The following is a 19,264-nucleotide window of genomic DNA, read 5'->3' as shown; positions in this document are numbered from 1 at the left end:
AGAGGGCCTACAGGAAAGCTGGGTAGGGACACCGCCACGTAGTGTAGTGATAGGACAAGGGGTAGTGACTTCAAAATAAATAGGAGGTTTAGATTAGGTATAAGGAGGAAATTCTTCACTCAGAGGGTGGTGAGGCAGTGGCACAGGTTGCCCAGAGAAGCTGTGGATGCCCCATCCCTGGGCTGGATGTGGCTTTGGGCAACCTGGTCTAGTGGGCAATGTCCCTGCCCAAACCAGTCTATGATACTATGGATGAGACCTTCATGGTGTGGGAAGGAAATTATTCCTGCCTGAAGCTTCTGAGTTCCCATTGTAATGTCTGGTAAAACTGCAAGCAAATAAAGGAACTTCTTACCCCTTATAGTTGAAGGTGAGGTTACTTATATTACTGACAATTTAAAGCATAGGATCAATAAAATCATGCAGCAAGGAGCGCTTTGCCTGGTATGTTTACATTGTTATGTTGTTTACTTAAACATATGCTCAATTAGACATAACTACTGTAAAAAAAATAAAAAAGGTTATTTTCCTTGTTTTGTCAATTTTACTACTACAATAAGCTAAACATGAAACTAAATGGTAATGCAGAAACTGAGCCTGAAAATAAGACACTGACAAGTTTTTATTTTACTTTTTATTACAAAACCATAAAAAAGGTCAGTTAACATTAAAAGATTTAAATTAAAACTTCACCAGCACATCAGACTACCGAAAGCGAAATAAAAGTAAAAAGAAAATGCATGCAATGCATTTTGTTCCCCATTATGAGCAGTCAGAACACATGAATTTGCCATCACGAAAAACACTGTCCAGCCATTCTGCCTCTACAGCTGCAAATGAGCAAGAGGCAGAGCTTCAATAAGTCTCTAATTTTTCCTTTTCAAAGCAAGTCTAAGTGCAGCAAAAGACACAAAATGCACTATTCTTATAAGACAATTTTTAGGTAAGCTGAAAAATACAGCTCACTGTGAGGGCTTTTTTCTGCTTCACGAATATAAGAGAAGAGAATGTATAAAATATCTAAAGTCTATTAAAATTTCAGTTAAATCAGTTAAGCTCTTAGATTTAACTGAAAAAATATGCAGATATTGTAAGGTGATTGAGACTTTGATGAATTATCATACACAGAAAGATGGAATTGATGACTTTTTAAAGTCTAATTTTTTCATAGAATACACTTGATCAACAATTCATTTGCCAATTAACACAAGCATTGCCCCCTGTATTTCTTCAGAGGTTGACAGACAGATACAAATATGCAGGAGAATACTTTGCCTTCGTAATTATTTTAGTTCAAAATCCACTGTTTTGCAAAGATCAATCTACTTTCAGGAAACATTTGTAATGCTGAACTATTTACGCTGATTGCCACTCTTTAAAAATTACACTCTAAAAGAACACATTATGTGTGTAATGCTGTAGCACTTATGATGCTTAGATTTATGATAGTTGGAAATAAGAATACTCAAAAATATCTTCCTTTTCCTGAGGTTAAAAAAAAAAGTAATTAAAAAAAAACAGGGATGGAGGTACACTAACATAAGTATTTAACTATTCCAGGACCCTCAAAATACGGGAACAGCTTGTACAAATCTTAAGATACTATTAACCAGATATTCTGTCACTGCAAGAATTAACTGAAGTGCAGTCAGTTTCATTTCTGTTACCTTCCGAGTGCACTACCTATAAGAAAAGCAAGTTCTTGAGGCTGCTAGGAAGGAGTGGAATTCCAGAATTAAGCTACAAGACCCAGTCGGTTTTCATTCTGCAAAACAGTGAAATAATCAATGTGCTGAAACTTCAGAACCTCATTTCCCCAGCTGGTCCAGCCAGGCTGCAGGTTGCGAGCAAACAACTCCAAGCACTCCACATCTGGTTTGACAAACTCTGCCAGAACTGCTGTGCAAGATAAGAAGAAAAAAAAAGTTGAGGATAACAACGACAAAGGTACAAACAGCAAGAGTAATCATAAATATAAAAATAAATAAAATCTCCCCTGTGCTGTTAGCAGATGAAAAACGGAATGTTTCATTAAAAAAGGGGAGAGACAGCAAATTAATTTTAGAGTTTTGATTAAACAGCTGGACTATTTGTAGTGAGAAAGTCATTTAAAATAAGTGCCCTTGAGATTCTGCACAATGTGGTCAAGGCCTTCAATAGTCTTGATTTATTGGTTTTCATTTAAAGAAAGGCAATGAGGATTTATTTCATCATCTACATGGGTGAGTTCTAAATTTCTCACAAATGTCAACAAAACACCTCCTAAAGGCTCAATTAGCTCCTATAACACAAGGGCAACGTTTCTATAAATAGACAGGCTCCTTCCTTGATTAAGATTGCACTCTTTTCTGCTGCATCTTAAAAGGGGATAAAAACTTTTTTTTTTTTTTGATGAAAAAATAGTTGAAAAGTAAAAAAAAAAAAAAAACAAAAAAAACACCAGTTTAAATAAACATTATTTAAATGTTTATTGTTTAAATGTTTATTTAAACAATAAGCATTAAAAGGATTATAAAAATGCAAGGGCTTTTTTTTCCCCCCACAATAGCAACTTGGCAACTAAAGAAGTATCTATGTAACTCTGTTCTTTCATTCGGTAACAAATCTCAAATTTCTTCTACAGTTGGACATTTTTATTGTTTAAAACTCAATAAATAGATGCCTATCACACATCAAGTGTGATTATGATTATTCTTGGAGTGATAGAAGAAGACCTTGGTTATAACATTTCACCCAAGAAGTACTACTGCAAACACCTTACTGTTAAATGTGTTACCTGCCACACAGAGACATTTATTTGGTGGCTGGGTCAAAGAAACTCTTAACCAGGTTTCAGGAAATAAGATACAAATTCATTACCTATAAAAACATCCATGGGAAAAGCAAAGGTTTAAGGAATATCCTTCAATACAAAGGTGGAAGAAAGACTGAAAAACATATTTATACTAAAAATTATGTCCTAAGCTTTTATTTTTGTGACTGAGGACAAAATAACAAAAGCTAAGAAATTATTTCCTTATTTAAAGTATATTTAAAGCATATCAGGTTCAGTTCTGTTCAAATTTCTCTGAAGTCTCTGAATTTCTGTAGCTTAAAAGTACAGTTCAGAAATCCTATAGTTTGACATATCTCTTCAGATATGATTATATCAGAAAGCAAAACCACATCTAATCAGCATATATTAAAGCATGAGAGGGAATGCTTTTTTGGGGTTCAATCCAAGTTCTGACTTTTTGCACCGAGTTTGCCAGACACAGACTGCCCATGTGAGACAGCTGCTCTTGTCATGGACTGCTCTTGCTGCAGAAAAATAAGCATCCACTTCACATGCTAATGAGTGTTAATGAACCCCAGAAGCATTCCCCACCTAAATGATTGCTTCCTTCAAAACTTACTCAAATATTTTGTAATATGCATTTTCCAATATTCCTCTATTTTGGTACAGCATATAAATCCATTTTCCTTCTCCCACTCTTTAACAAATGTCAAAAGAATGTCTCAGATGGGTTATCATCAAAAGACTGCTACCAGCAGGAGCCTTATTCTAAAAACCTGCTCCTTTCAGAGGCAAGCTAAAATATTTAAACAAATCTAACATTTGCAGAGGAGAGCTTTACAGGAAAGTGTACGTTCTGACAGAAAACTTGCTCACCGAATATTGCTGTTCAGTGTCAGTGAAGTTCATCTAAATTGATACCACTTCTGAGAAGTTGCTTTTGTACTGTTTTGCAAACCCACCATATTCGAAGAAAAATAAGGCGGTAAAGTTTATTGTTCCTTTTCCAGGCTCTATTTAATTAAGGATTTCTTGTGCACTATTTGCTGCCAACATTTTAACAAAGGTCTTCCAAAACTCTACTCTCCTGATCATCTAAAAAAGCCCGTATTGCAGGAGGATGGATTTTTTCCACAGAAGAGAAGGGAGGCTGTGGAATGCAAAGCTCCAAAGCTTTTGGTAAGCTCCCTGAGAGCAGACCCTGACAGCTGTAGGACATTGCATGATCTTACACCCATTAGGGTCAAAACAGCGTACTGCGGAGTACAGGCATTACATGATTTTTTCCTCCTCAGTATCAAAATAAGACAGAACCATATTAATACTTCAGCAGAAGAAGCAATTATTAGGTGACAACATTTCATTAGTAGCACATGAGGAGCATTGACATTTGTTCCTGAAACGTATAGATTACAAGTATCATCACAGCACTACGTCCAGCAATCAGAAGCAGCTACTACTATGCACCAAAAACTTCCATCCCTAAGAGAAAAAAAAGTTTGAAAACATACTTAGTTGATTTAACCACACACCTAATGGATTGGTTTGCCAAAAAGCAAAAGAAGGGGTAGCCAAAAATGGTCAGCTCATCGTTGTGCCAGAAGACTGGCCCAATCTTTCAATCAAATTGGTCATAAAATTAAAAAAGGAAGACCCAAGAATCTTCCTCTCTCACACTCTTAGAGAAAAGGCCTTTCTATATAAAGCTATTCTGAAAAAAAACAGAGACAGATTACATATAATTCAAGATCACATTATAGTCTGATTTTTCATTGCTTGGATATGGTATTTACATAATCACATCAGGCAGTAACCTTCGCTGCAAGGGAAATTAGCATATCAAGAGGGCAATAACGTGGCTCCATTTTGTTGGCATAAAATCTCATTACACTGGTTTCCTTGAACACCAACTTTTCCTATTTTAAGTTATAAACTACAGCCTCTTTGTTAGGCTTCTATGGCCTTTATATTACCAGAGGGCTACCTTAAGAAACATGGATCTAACTTGCAGCCCTTAAAGAAATTCTGGAGTTTTTCCCCTGACAACAGGTTAGAGGATAGTAGAAATACCAAATATTCATTTTTCTACAATAGCAATAGATTTAAATATATATGTATGTATATTTCTATATGCTTACAGAGACCATTGACAATAAACAGCTTAAAAGAGACTAAAGAGATTCTTCTTCATCATTTGCAGGTGTCAAACACTACAGCAGCAACTCAGGCATCTGTACCTGGGAATCTAATGCCCACAAAGCTAGCAAAAAACTGGCTGGTAGATGTAATACCAGTCTTCTCAAAAATCCATCTCCTTCTAAAGCACAATCCTGAGGTCAGGCATGATACCTGTCAAACCTCCTTACTCTTGATCTCAAACAGGTTATCTAAGATGCATGCTGTTAAAAATGTTTAAATGAGCAAAAGGAGGAACCATTACTGAAACCAGCAGAAGTCTCCCCTTCTCTTTTAGGTAACGTTTCATTACCTGAACAATAAATTCTGCACAGCAAATTGGATATGTAATGTGTAAACAATTTTACTGTCTTTTTACTGTCTGATTTGTGAGCCATACAAAGCACAGCCCTCATGTGATTGAACTCATTTCATAGTAACCCTTCAGAAGATTTTGCAATATAGAGGCCCTTATTGCCTGGTTTGTCTAATCCTTGACCAGAACAGGACCAGAAAAAACAATGAGAAACTGAGAACAAAGACGGCCTTATACTTCTGTATCTTTCCTGAGCTTCAGGAAACCCAGATTTTAATGTACCTACCAATTAGTCAAACACAAGGGCTCACAAGGTACATAAGGAAATGAGAAGCATTTACTTCTTTTTACTTCCAAGATCACTTTCATGACAGACTAACAAGCCATAGACTGCTGCAGAAGAAGTGACTTCCTAGGACTTTCCATTGCATACTTCTGCTGGAGATCTGCAGAGCAGCTAGAACATAGCCAAGAACTAATACCAATGTTTTTAGGCATAATCCTATATGGCAATATTGTTTTCTAGTAATAAGTGTACATGCTAGAATACTGAAGGAGAAACACCTATAACAAGAAGAATCTATAAAAAAGAAAAAGGTGTTTGAAGTTCAATATTGCTTTACAATGTCTGTGTAGCAGAATACCTTCTATGTCTTCTAAGAGCAACAGCGAATTGAATTAGGAAGAAAACCTGCTGTTACTTGAATCAAAACCAGACGTGATAAAATTTCATTTTAATGCATTTGCATAAAGCAGTTTAAGTACATTTACAATGACATATTAGGGCTCTAAGCATTGAACACAGCACATGCATCACCAAAAACCCCTACAGTCGCAATTTCATAGTTAAATGCACTGCAGGAACCCAAACATCTCTTTTTGATGGCTTACTTTAATTTACATCTTCCTCTTCCCCCAGAGAGATAAATTGTTATAATAAGTCATTAAGTGGCTATGTATGTACCAACATACAGCCTTTACAGTAGCAACTAGAAATAAAGTGCCAGACAGCATCAGTAAATACTAATATTTTTGGCTTTGTTACTACTTAAACAAAGCATAAAGAATGTGTGTGACTCATCAAGTGTCCTTCTCCCCCATTGCCAAATCTCTGCTTCTGTTCACATTTCCTCTGAACCACTCTAGGATGTAGCTCAGCTGCTCTCTACTGGCCACTTGAGAATATTGTCCGATCGTGAAAGCAATCCCCTTTCATAATACCGAAATCAAATCATCAGCAATTAGTTTTTGTCTTATAGTCTACCTTTTCATTCCACACCCTGTTCTGAATGAAGCTGCCAGTACTGTAGATGCACACGGATTTCTTATAAAAACTGTTAGCCACTGATACTGCTCGATAGCAAATTCATTCTTCAAGCAGAAACATAAATGCTGCACAGTGGTATCAAATCTCTCAAGTAAAGACTTGAAATGTCTAAGTAAAGACTTAAGAAATTATTACAGACAAGTTATTTCAAAACCCATTCAAGATCATTATTTTAAAAGTTTCAAAGATACAGTTTCTAGATTCTGCCCCACAGAGAGGAAGTGTTCCAAGGACCATGCTGGCACTAGAGTTCTCTCTAATACGTACAAACTGCTGATTTGCACCCCTGGATACCTCACAGGTTTCCTGTTTGTGTACAAGTGTGCTGCTAAAGTATTGGTTTTCTGAAAAGGCCCTAGGTGGCTGCCTCACAAATCAGTGCTCTGCCACTCATCAGTTTAAATCAACACACATACGTCCTGCTGTAGCCATCATTCTTAAAGATGTAGCTTCAGAGCTGGAAACAGATCTTCCCAGAATAGCTCTTTTTTTTTTAACCTAACCAAAGCATGTGTCAACTACTAGTTTTTGAACAGATATATATATGCATGTTAATTTAATAACAAACAGAAGCCTCAAACACAAATTTGGAAGCCTCCCTGAAGAGTAACACCGGTTCAGATTAGCTCCTTAACTGAAGTCGTTCTGTTCCTTGGGCACAAAAAGAGGAAAGCATGTCAGCACAATGAAGAGAACATTGCCTGTGATGCCTCTCCTCTCCAACAGCAGCCTGCATTTCTTCTACCTGCCTTTTGTGATGCGATTACACAGCACCATGTGCACCAGGAATATTTATAGATCCATCATGAGTTCTCCCCTTGGGGGAGGATGACATCATTTTTGTGATAAACATATTTAATACCTCTTACCACATCACTATAAGGCACTCAGGTGCTACAGCGATGAAAGAAGGATGACTATGTATTGATAAAAGCAGTCAAGTTAGGCTTTCTCCAGAATAACACGCAAAAGGTAACACATCACACATAAGTCTTTAAATCCTTTGGACTAAACTCTGAAAAGTTGGAATTATTCATGCCCTTTCTACCTGATTAGTTGAATTTACTACACCAATTTCAGTAAATTAAATATTGCTCATAAGAAATAAACAGGATGTGGCTTCTCTGTTGCCTATTGTTAACAGTTTGTAAAGGATTAAGATTTTGGATTTAAAGGCAGAACTGTACTGCAGGCATACAAACAACTCACACAGAAATAAAAACATTTTTTTCAGGATGATATGTTAAAGAGGTTTCTGCTTCTATTAGCTAACTAGGAGATATTTCATTTTATATATTCCCAAAGCTCCCCACCACCACCAAAGGAACTTTACGTCCTTTGGAACAACTTAATATAAACAGTATTTGTAATCTGTTCCTGAAGGATTTTGAAATAAATGAAGAAAAGTCTTTTTAAATAGAAAATTTAAAAATAATTAAAAAAAAAAATTCTACCCCAAATATTCACACAACAATGAAGTTTTACTCTTCATACTCATTTTTAGGGACTAAAATTTAGATGCCTTGAAAGAATTTTTAGAAACATTGACTCAACAGGACCTATGATTCCTCAAATTATTTGGCATATGGGAAATTAAAATACATCACTTATAAAGATATCTAATTCTAGTTACACCACCTCCGATATCCGAGTCAAATGCTCTACAGAACCACCACAAATCAACAAAAACATACCAGTGAGAGGGGGTTTATGTGAATGCAGGCTGCAGGGTATGCTGACAATTAATTTACGTTCTGGAATTGGAAGTATGTCTTCAGATTTCCTGTTGTATAAACCAGAAGAAGAAAAGAAGCATGAGAATGTATACCACCAAACGGGGTGCACATAGCTCTCACAGAGCTACCTCTGATAACAAACTGTGGTCATTCACCATCAAATTTCAGGTAGGTGTAAGGGCAGTTAAATGTTGCTCACTCATATTATGTAAAAGGAGTTTCTGAAATCCACAGAGGCTTTAGCCAAAACATTGTTAACAATGGCCATGCAAAGCCATCAAGGAGAAGCACTACAGTCCTGTATGTTTTCATGTATAGAAAAACACCAGCAACCCCAAAATGGCTTCAGCTTGTGCTAAGGACTCATGCTCAAATGGAACTTGTCAGCAAAGCAAGCCCACACAACTTTTATTTGAGTCAGTTCCCCAACAAAGACAGACGTAAGGAACAGGCAAAGCATTCTGTCCCTTAATCTCACTAAAGAACTCCCTCACCCCAAAGCCATCCAAAAGATGACGTCAAAAGGAGATTTGGGGACATAATACTGTATTATGAACAAGCGACACACAAGTAGTGACACACAGCAGCCTCAAAAAGAGACATGTACCATTGTCTGGCATACCTCTGGGCTTCCTTCATGCTTCCTTGAACTCTCCCCAGTATAAGAACTTCGTATGGCTTTTTGTGGAAAGAATCCAAGGGTAAAACAAATTCTCCAGATCTAGTAATCTGACACAAAGGAATTAAAGATACACAGTGGAAAATTTTCATATCTGATTCTCCCAACAAGACACCTTTTTGAATAAAAAGGAAGACATTGACAACACTACACCTTTCAATAGAAAAGCACCTGGTAATAAATGGACAATTTATTAAACTATGAAGTATCACAGTGCAAGCCCTCTCAGTCTCCAAGAAAGAAAGAAAGCAAACTGAGAACTTACTTTTACCCAGTGCCACTCAGCAAGTGTTTTCACGGACCAATGAGGATAAAGTTCATCCTTAACAAAACGCAAGTGCTTCTGTCTGTTAGTCACCCACGTGACGATAAGACAATCTGGCGCAGCCAGTGCTGCTACAGGAATCTGCTTGATTTGCCATGAAGACAAGTGGCTGTATCTATACACCAATACAGTGAGAAAGCAAGTTAGCACCCACTAAAAATAAAAATTGCAAAGCAACAAAAACGGATAAGGAAATTACACTGCCAAGATGCTTTAAGAAATATCTTCCGACAGCAGAGGAATTCATAAACAATAGGTCAAGAGTGACACCCAGTGGCCAAATCTGTTGGATTCTGATATAAAATCATTACTTAAAGTTTTACTGAGCAGAACCTATAACTACCTATTTCTTCTATTCCCCCAATTTAACTATTATGATATTAGCTCTTTGCTCTAGTCAACGTTATTCACTTTTCATACTAAGCTATCTATCCTCTGAATGAAAATGAGGAGTGAGTCATTTACAAGTGCAAGGGCAACACTTCTTTGACTGGCAAGTTAAATGGTCACAAAAGAGTAATCATTTGTTGGATATTAGGAAGAACTTCGTTACAGAAAGGGTTGTTAGGCATTGGAATGGGCTGCCCAGGGAAGTGGTGGAGTCACCATCCCTGGAGGTCTTTAAAAGATGTTTAGATGTAGAGCTTAGGGATATGGTTTAGTAGAGGACTTGTTAGTGTTAGGTCAGAGGTTGGACTCAGTGATCTTGAGGTCTCTTCCAACCTAGAAATTCTGTGATTCTGTGATTTCTCCAACTATGTGCAAAAGTTATTAATGATTTTAAGTTTCTGTGGGTTGTTATTCAGAGGAACAGTTCTGCATGTTTTTGAGTGAACTGTCTGCTACATTGGTGAATACAAGTATGTATTCCCAGATTCTGTCCTGTTCTACCATTTTTCTTGTGATGTTATTCTACATTTTTAGCAAGTTTCAATTTGTGAAACCTACACATTACAGCATCACAAACATTGGCACACTGCTTACTGGAATCCATAGCCACTGTCTGGACACCTGGGATCCCTATACAACACAACAGCAAGAACACGAGAACCAGGTAACAAGGATGAAATCCAAAATACCTTCTAGACTATATCACTCAGAGAAAACAGGATTCACAACCCAGATGTGAAACGCTTAAAGATTATCCATCAATAAGGTAACTAACAGCAGTGACAAAGCCACCTTCTGGCTTTATTTTGTAAGGGAGAGAGGGTCTAGATGGCTAATTCATCTCTGTGAATTTATAAAACTTTCCTTTGAGTAATTTGTATAGGTAAGAAATACACTTGAATGACTTTCACTAAGTTCCTAGAGGTTTCTGTAGGGCTTTTAATGTAAAACCTACTAGTCAATCTGTGCATCTGAAATTACATCTTCATAGCACGTTTAAAAAGTTACTGCAGGTATTATTCTGGAAAGTTACAAGGCTGTATTTTCCCCTTGTCCTTCTTTTTCACATGGATGCAGTTCTATGGTAATCAAGGGAGCTCCACTGGCATAAACTTGATGTTACTCAGTAGAAAAAGAGGCCCATAAAGTTCTAAGTTAATGACTTCATAAAGCACATTACTCTGAAAGTTCCTATTGCGCTTGAGGATTTTACTGCTGCATTATCACTTTCTCTTCTCCTCAGACTGAAGCTCAAATTAAAAAGAAATTAAAAAAATAAACAACTAGGACTTCTGAAGTGGACCTCAGTCCTAGAAATATTTGAAATATTTATCTAGCTTTATGTCCTCTAAAGTAACTCTAAGAATTTCAAATGAGTATCTGCATGACCTAGACCTTAAAAAACAGTAGACTCCAGGCCTTCCTTAGCAGTCTAGTGAACTACTGTTCTTTCACCAGTTAGGTAGTTTAAGATTTACTCCTGAAAATATTTTGTAGGGGAAGTATTCAAGCCATTTCAGTAAAATCCCTGAGACGATTATTTGTCTTGAAGGTAGGTAAATGTCGAAATGCCTACTAGCAAAACTTTGCTAGTTTAAGCTACAATCTCACGGTTACATTTGTCTGCACTACATTAACATGTCAATTATCCATTATAAGCAGAAATGACAATGTCTGATTTTACAGTAAAACTTACCTGTTACTCCTTTTAACAGATTTGTTCTCCCATGGTGGATCAATCACTATTACATCATATTTTTTCTTGTCTGCGAAGTAAAATTATCAAAAAAAAAAAAAAAAATCAAAGAAACCAGTAAGTTAAGTTTTAAAATAAACATACTAGTTAAAATTGATAAAGGTTTATATACCAACATCCAAAATACCAACAACACTAGGCAACAAAGATGCAAACTTTCTTTTCTTTCATTATTTGGAATAAAAAAGTTTAAAGACTTCTAGCACGCTTGTTTTAATTCAGATAATCATATACTTCTCATAGTTCTAAGCTGAGGAAAGAAAGTTTGTGTGAGTTGGGTGAGATTCCTCCAAGAAATGCTGAACCTCATGGGGAATTTCAAATAAAAATCTGAAGTACAATTCCCCAAGACATGAAAGGTTTTGCAGATTTCCTGAAGAAGCGATGTAATAAGGCATCCAGCTGAGTAAAACGTTGCAGCACAGAACACAAGTTTCCTGTGCTGTCTGATCTTTCAGCAGGCCAATTTGGACATGCAGAGCTCCAAACCAGCCCTGAAAAACAGCATGTTTTATGCTACTTGAGGTTCAGAGACAGTGTGGGAAATTGAAAATAGTGGACAATAGAAAGAGAAATCTTGGGGAAAAAAAAAATCTGAAGTCAAAGCATTATATTAATACTCACTGTTGGTTACTTAAAAAGCATTTTCTAAAATTTCTTAGACTGCTGTCTGATCTTCAGGAGAAGCCAAACCTGCTACGTGCACAATTGTGACTCAGAAGACAGTTATTTCTTCCCCCAAAAAAGCCCACTGGCTAAAATTTGGACTTGAGACATAGAATTGTTACTCCAATAACAGGATACCACCTCCCACCTGCCTTATTAATTTAAAATATATATATGAAACAGTAATCATCTAAGTTTAGTATTAGACTGGAGGAAGCAAATATTGCTCACAAATCCAAAATTACTGGTTAGAGGATAGAGAGGTAATCCCTAGCTCCTACTCACAGGCAACATCTTTCCTAAAAGACTGCTTGATGAAGCTCAGCTGCAGGTAAAAATAATAATAATATATAATTTATCAGTAGTAGTAGTCAAACTGAAAGCAAATGAAATGATTAGCCCCCAGAGAAGGGCTATGAAGCTGGTGAAGGCCTGGAAGTCCTGTGAGGAGCAGATGAGGGAACTGGGAGTGTTTAGTCTGGAGAAGAGGAGGCTCAGGGGAAACCTTGTTGCTCTCTACACCTACCTGAAAGGAAGGGGTGGGGAGCTGGGGGTCAGCCTCTTTAAGCAGATAACTAGCAATAGGACAAGAAGAAATGGCCTCAAGTTGTTCCAGGGTCAGTTCAGGTTGGAAATGAGGAGACATTTCTTCTCAGAATGGTTAAGCATTGGAACGGGTTGCCCAGGCAGGTGGTGGCATCACCATCCCTGGGGGTGTTCAAGGAAAGGTTGGACGTGGTGCTTGGGGACATGGTTTAGTGGGTGATAATGGTAGTAGAGGGATGGTTGGATCAGATGATCTTGGAGGTCTTTTCCAACCTTAATGATTCTATGATTCAGTTTGGTGAAGACTGCTGCATGTTGTCAGGTTAAAGCTTTTTGCTTGACCCATCAAGGCTGGGGACCACTGGCTTGGATAGCTTTCAAATTACTTGTATAGAGGAGGTATTAATTCTAAAATCCCACCATTTCCCTGTCACTAGCTTAAGCCAATACTCTTGGCCGTGAAATATATCAGCTGAGAAGTCAGCTCATGTTTGGTACTCCTGTTGCTGTTACAGTGGTTTTCACCTCCAGTTGGGTGCAGCAGCCTTTGGAACTGTTGTCATCTCAGTGGGACACTGGACTTGGTTTCACAGTCGAGTTAATGCCAGTCTATATAAACACTGCCACTGTACAGGAGGAAGCAGAAAGGGAATGCTTGCTTTGAACCGCATAATCCCAGGCCTGTCTCATGTCTAATCCATCTGAAGACCAAGACAGCAGGAACAGCCTTCCAGCAGCAGCATGCTTTTACCTATGTTAAAGCCCCATCCCAAGAGATAGGACTCATGAGCAGAGACATCAAAGTGTGTGGTGTTGTCAGAAGGCTGGAGGGCCGGGATGCCATCCAGAGGGAGATGGACAGGCTGGAGAGGTGGGGCTGTGCAAACCTCGTGAGGATCAACAAGGCCAAGTGCAAGGTCCTGCACCTGGGCCAGGGCAATCCCAGCACAAACACAGGCTGGGTGGAGAATGGATGGAGAGCAGCCCTGAGGAGAAGGACCTGGGGATGATGGTTGATGAGAAGCTCAATATGATCTGGCAGTGTGTGCTTGCAGCCAAGAAAACCAACTGTATGCTGCGCTGCATCGAAAGAAATGTGGCCGAGGGAGGTGACTCACTGCCTCTACTCCACTCTGAGACTGCCACCTGAAGCACTGCGTTCAGCTCTGGGGCCCCCAGCACAAGAAGGATGTGGATCTGGTAGAGCAGGTCCAGAGGAGGGCCACAAAGATGATCAAGGGGCTGGAGCACCTCTCCTGTGAGGCCAGGCTGAAAGAGTTGGGGTTGTTCAGCATGGAGAAGAATAGGCTTGGGGGAAACCTTATGGCAGCCTTCCGGTACCTAAACGGGGCCTACAGAAAAGCTGGGAAGTGACCCTTTGTCAGGGAGTGTAACGTTAGGACAAGGGGGAACAGCTTCAAGTCTAGGATTAGATTAGACATTAGGAAGAAATTCTTCACTGTGGTGGTGTTGAGGCAGTGGCACAGGTTGCCCAGAGAAGCTGTGGATGCCCCATCCCTGGAAGTGTTCAAGGCCAGGTTGGATGAGGCTGTGAACACCCTGGTCTAGTGAACCACAGAATGGTTTGGGTTGGAAGGGACCTAAAAGATCAATCCCCCAGAAATGGGCAGGGATGCCATGCACTAGATCAGGTTACCCAGGGGCATCCACAACTTCCCTGGGCAACCTGTTCCAATGCCTCACCACCCTCACTGTAAAGAGCTTCCTCCTAACTTCTAATCTAAATCTCCCCCTTTTAGTTTAAAACCTTTCCCCCTTGTCCTATTATTATCCACCTGAGCAAAAAATTGCTCTCCTTTTTTTTTAAGCCCCCTCTAAGCAATCAAAAACTGTATAAAGATCACCCTGGAGCCTTTTCTCCAGGGGAAACATCCCCAGCTCTCTCAGCCTTTCCTCACAGGAGAGGAGCTCTTTTCACAGAAGAGGCAGAGGTATCCCTGCCAATGGCAGGGGGGATGGAACTAGGTGATCTTTAAGGTCCCTTCCAACACAAACCATTCCATGATTCACGATAGCTATTCCTAATTTAATGCATTTACATGACTTCTAGACCCTCTACGGTTCAGAACACACTCACCAGCTGCTGCATTCTGAGTTTCACGTAAAATACCATGACTGAGATTTTCAAAGGAGCCTCCTGGACACTAACTAATAAGCTCCCCATAACACAGGCTCCTCACTCCATTCAAGACTCCTGTGAAAACCCCCACCTACCTGCACAAAGTTAAAAACACCACTTTGAAAGCTTGTATGTTAAGAAAACAGTTCCTTAGTTATCTTGACAATAACCCGCCTTCTCAGGCAGGGGACAAGTGATACATTCTAATGACTAAAGGTACTTACAGTTCAACAGGGGCTGTAAACGTGAAATATCAGATAAAAGGAAACTGCTTTTTGGTGGCACAAGGTACTTCTGCCCCATTAACACAACAATCTTTGCACAGTTTGAGTTGTTCTCTGTAACACACGAAAGCAGGTCCTGCTCTGGACTGGAGGTTTCATCGTCTAGCACATGCACAGCTGGATGGTCACTGTCATTTACAGCTGGAAACTGCTTTGCCATTTCACATAATTCAGCCAGCCCACAGTCAATGTGCCCAGGAACAACGTTCTTCCTGCAACTGAGTTCTGTAGTAGCACGGTGAAAAAAACCACTTTTGAGTCCTTCTTGGACTAAATGCAAAGTGCCTTCCCAAATGAGCTTCCTGATCTGTATGGTCATAGAGAAAAAAAAAATCTTTTGAGTATGTGTGGTATCATCAGGGAAATGAAACAGAAATCAAAACATTTTCAATTTGCAAAATGGGAGAAGAATTCTTGCCAAAAACTTAGATCATTGACTGAAAAGCTATGTGTGCATGTTAATAGGGGCATGCTAACTTCTGTTTTTTGATTGTTTGTTTTGGCAAAGTGGCAATAGTTGGAAATCTGAAGAAAGATACCAAGGCTGATGAATAAAACATTTTACAGACAGAGGTGGAATACTATTGTTCTAAACAAGCACGAATGCATAAATTAAAGTTCTAATCTAATTTCACACTACTGTCCACAAACATAACTTCCATTGAAATGTGTACTTGGCTCTAAAACCAGTAAATGTTTGATGTTGAACTTCAAAATTATCTCATTTAAGACAATTCTTTACATCCATAGCTTATTCACAGCAATACTTACAGGACATCTGCATCATAACATAGCAAACTACACATTTACTACAAAATCGTTGTCATGTAAAAGAAAAAAAATGTTTTTTAAATATAGTCTAGGAAGAATTAAACAAAAAGCCTAATATGACTACCACATTCAATAAAGAAAGGCAAGTAAGCATAGGTCCCTGTTTAGATTCACATCACTACATAGGAAAGCACAAGTAAACTTAATCTGTGGATAATGTTTGATGTATTCAAGATTTACTATGATGTTTGAGTGATAGTAGTTTCAGCAGTGCATCACTGACACAAGCCTTAATAGAGGTTTGAATTCCAATTCATTCAAGATGCTTTAGAATGATTATGAAAATGTAAAATGTTTGAGAAAATAATTCTTTTCTCATTAGCAGAAACAAGACACCTTGGAGCACTGCTGGTCAGAGAAGCTTCAAATAACTTCAGCACTGTCCTGATACATTAAAAATGAGTCAATCTTCAGCACAGGTTATGCTGCTTATTTCAATTCAGTCACTCCCCATTCAACTAATATTCAACTCTCCGGTGCATAAAGTTCAGTAATCCATAAACAAAAACATTCTGTGAATACAGCTTCCAGCTCTTTGAAATTTCTGAGCTACAGTTTGATGTCTAGTTTGTTTTTACATACATCCACCCAGCAGATATTCTCAGTATGCACTTAATGCATGTACGGACTGGAGAGATAACCTTTCTATTAATGGAACAAGCTATAAAAATAGAATTTATTTGCAACAATGTCTTGCACTCCATACATAGTGCAAAATCAAGTATCACATACTTGCAAAATATATCACAGAATCACAGAATTTCTAGGTTGGAAGAGACCTCAAGATCATCGAGTCCAACCTCTACCTAACGCTAACAATCCCCACTAAACCATATCCTTAAGCTCTACATCTAAACGTCTTTTAAAGACTTCCAGGGATGGTGACTCCACCACTTCCTTGAGCAGCCTGTTCCAGTGTCTGTACTTTAGTTCAAACTTACCTTTGTATGATATTCTAAGGCATCCAGTTCACCTTGGTTGAATACACATTTCCTTTTACGTTTCTGCAGAATGAGCAATGAAAAAAAAAAAACATATTACTTCATAATGAAAAAATAAATAATCAAACATATATGAATAACAAATTAACTCTTTTAAACTGGAAGAAGCTTTCCATCTTTTGCCTATCACAAGTATAAATCCAGTAAGCAAAATTAACATCTCAAAATGCCTAGCCTACTGCAGGCATTCTCATGACAGAAAGGCTTAACAAAGCTATTGTATTATTTGTGGCATTAGTGCATGCCACAGGTCACGTTCAGGCCTCCTTTGGGCTCACACTAGAAGATATTTGTTCAGCTGCCAAGTTTACCAGTAACAGAACATTAAACAGGTCTTCCCAGTTATATTTGTTGGTTTAGACCTGTGACACTTTGGGGCTTTTTTGGTCCACAAAGAACAGTACTGAACAATCTACATATTGAAAGTAAATTCGTACCGTCTTTCCCACCTTGTTAATCTGGATAATCATGACAACTACCACAGTTTAGCTCGAGTCCATGATCACAACAACCATCAGAAGATTTCATGAGCAATTGACAGCTTTTGAGTCACAATTGGCACATCCAGAGGGTGGTTGGGCACTGGGACAGGCTCCTCAGGGCAGTGGTCAGGGCACTGAGCCTGCCGGAGTTCAAGAAGTATTTGGACAATGCTCTCAGACATATGGTCTGATTTTCTGGGTGGTCCTCTGGGGAATGGAGGAGTTAGACTTGATGATCCATGTGGGTCCCTTCCAACTCAGATATTCTATGATTCTATGATTACTGACACAAGGAACCCAAGAATACCCTTATGAGTGCTAACATTTTCCATGCATCTTGAAATCTGTTGTGGAAAAGCTCTTGATCTCCTCTGTAACTTCAGGAAACAGAAATTTGCAAGACAATGTTAACGTAGGTCAGTTACCTGGGGATTAGTGTAGGTTACTGTATTACGGAGAACATACCTTCCTAGCACCAGCAACAGAATCTTCACCACCACTCTTGGCTCCTTCTTGGGGTTCCTCTGCACTGCTGCTGGCCTTTATTTCTGCAAGACTCACCTCTGGATCTCCCTGCAACAGCTGCTGCTCAGGAGCTGCAGCTATGTGGGGCTTAGAAATGTCAAAGAATTCTTCTCGAAATACATATCTTGTTTTAGCTGTTTTACCTTCTGTTTCTTCTACAGCATCTCCAAGACCCGGACCATCTCTCAAGGAGGTGGCAGGAAACGTAGAAGGAGCATGATATTCGGAAGAAGTGACAGAAGGACGGAGGGTGACACCACCAGGATTTGCAACGGAGTCACAGATCTCATAGCCACACTGGTTGATGAAAGACAGATGATCCAGGAGCCATCCCGCCCTCAGACGATGTACCACAGACATCACCGCTCCCCTCTTCAGGGAGAAAAATCAATTTCCTGAAACCACAGCAAGCAATCACACACAATTCCTGGCGAAAAGTCCTCCTGTGGAAATATTTTTTTATTTGTTTATTTTTAAAGAGTTCACTTTTCAGAATTATTATTGTTTAACAGAGTAACACCTACCTCGTGATGGACGTCTCCATGTGCCCCAAAGAAAATCTACAGAAACTTCTTCTGCTTTCCCTGTTAAAGCCTGTCTGATCCTTAGTGCACTCTTTTACAGTAAGTTTGCGTTTTATTATATAATCTTCTATAAATTAGCGTGGTGTATAATTATTTACTTTAAGATCCTTCTTTTCACAAGTTCGAAAATGGCATTTTGGCGTATAAAGTTAACACTTTATACCACAGCACTCAGCCATAAGAACACACGTATGCTTTACACGCTTGAAGAAAACCATCACATCTTGATGTATAGTTTAAAAAAATAAGATATGGTTAAACACACAAGTACGTTTTACACGCTCTTGAAGAAAACCGTCGTCTTTTATTGCATCTCTGGACCCTGCCCAGGTTTTCCCAGACAGAAAATGAGTTGATCAGTATGAGTTTTATGGAGTAAATGGAGCTGTGAGAGCCTTAAAGCCTTTTGATAACGTTTGACTTTTCATTTTTCTGCCCTATTACTTTAAAAAAAAAAAAGCTTTTTTTTTTTTTTTTTTTTTCTGTCTCTTATAAAACGGGATGGGTTGTAGTGCTTTGTTTTTATTTTTATTTTTTTCCAAACAATCAGCCCATGGAGGACACGCGTCCCTCCTCCTACCCCCAGGCAGGAGGGGGTCACCCCGCCCCCCCCAACGCCGTACGGCACCAGCGCCGCGCCCCACCGCCTCACTCACCCTGCGCGCCGCCATCTTGTTGTACGGCAGCAGCGGCGGCGCCGGCCGGAACGGCGGCGAGCTTCGCCC

At 38.9% G+C, this 19,264-nt stretch overlaps 1 protein-coding gene across 3 annotated transcripts; it reads right to left on the bottom strand.

Moving 5' to 3' along the window:
- Window positions 1–666: 666 nt before the first annotated feature.
- METTL4 (methyltransferase like 4) lies at window positions 667–19,241 on the bottom strand. 3 transcript variants are annotated; one of them, XM_032183447.1, is made up of 9 exons: window positions 19,196–19,241; window positions 17,896–18,398; window positions 16,889–16,951; window positions 15,057–15,423; window positions 11,421–11,490; window positions 9,275–9,449; window positions 8,953–9,059; window positions 8,289–8,377; window positions 667–1,899 (listed from the first exon to the last, which is right to left on the bottom strand). In XM_032183447.1, exons 2-9 carry the CDS (start codon window positions 18,313–18,315, stop codon window positions 1,736–1,738), a joined length of 1,455 nt encoding a protein of 484 aa, XP_032039338.1. In that variant the 5' UTR covers window positions 18,316–18,398; window positions 19,196–19,241; the 3' UTR covers window positions 667–1,735. The 3 variants fall into 3 exon arrangements, with proteins under 3 accessions (XP_032039338.1, XP_032039340.1, XP_032039339.1); XM_032183449.1 differs by having other exon boundaries at window positions 667–1,896; XM_032183448.1 differs by having other exon boundaries at window positions 17,896–18,350; window positions 19,196–19,217.
- Window positions 19,242–19,264: the final 23 nt, after the last annotated feature.

This window comes from Aythya fuligula, chromosome 2 (assembly GCF_009819795.1).
Source record: "Aythya fuligula isolate bAytFul2 chromosome 2, bAytFul2.pri, whole genome shotgun sequence".
Classification (NCBI taxonomy): Eukaryota; Metazoa; Chordata; class Aves; order Anseriformes; family Anatidae; genus Aythya; species Aythya fuligula.
The sequence above is the reverse complement of the archived record's forward strand: the minus strand, read 5'-3'. Positions and strand labels throughout refer to the sequence as shown.

Bases quoted from the DNA above. Each gene is read 5' to 3' on its own strand.
- METTL4 (XM_032183447.1), bottom strand. From the start codon at position 18,315: ATGTCTGTGGTACATCGTCTGAGGGCGGGATGGCTCCTGGATCATCTG. The intron at 15,424-16,888 runs GTAAGTTTGAAC...ATGACCATACAG, and splicing joins CCTTAGAATATCATACAAAG to ATCAGGAAGCTCATTTGGGA. The intron at 9,060-9,274 runs GTAAGTTCTCAG...CCTTTGTGTCAG, and splicing joins CTGAGTGGCACTGGGTAAAA to ATTACTAGATCTGGAGAATT.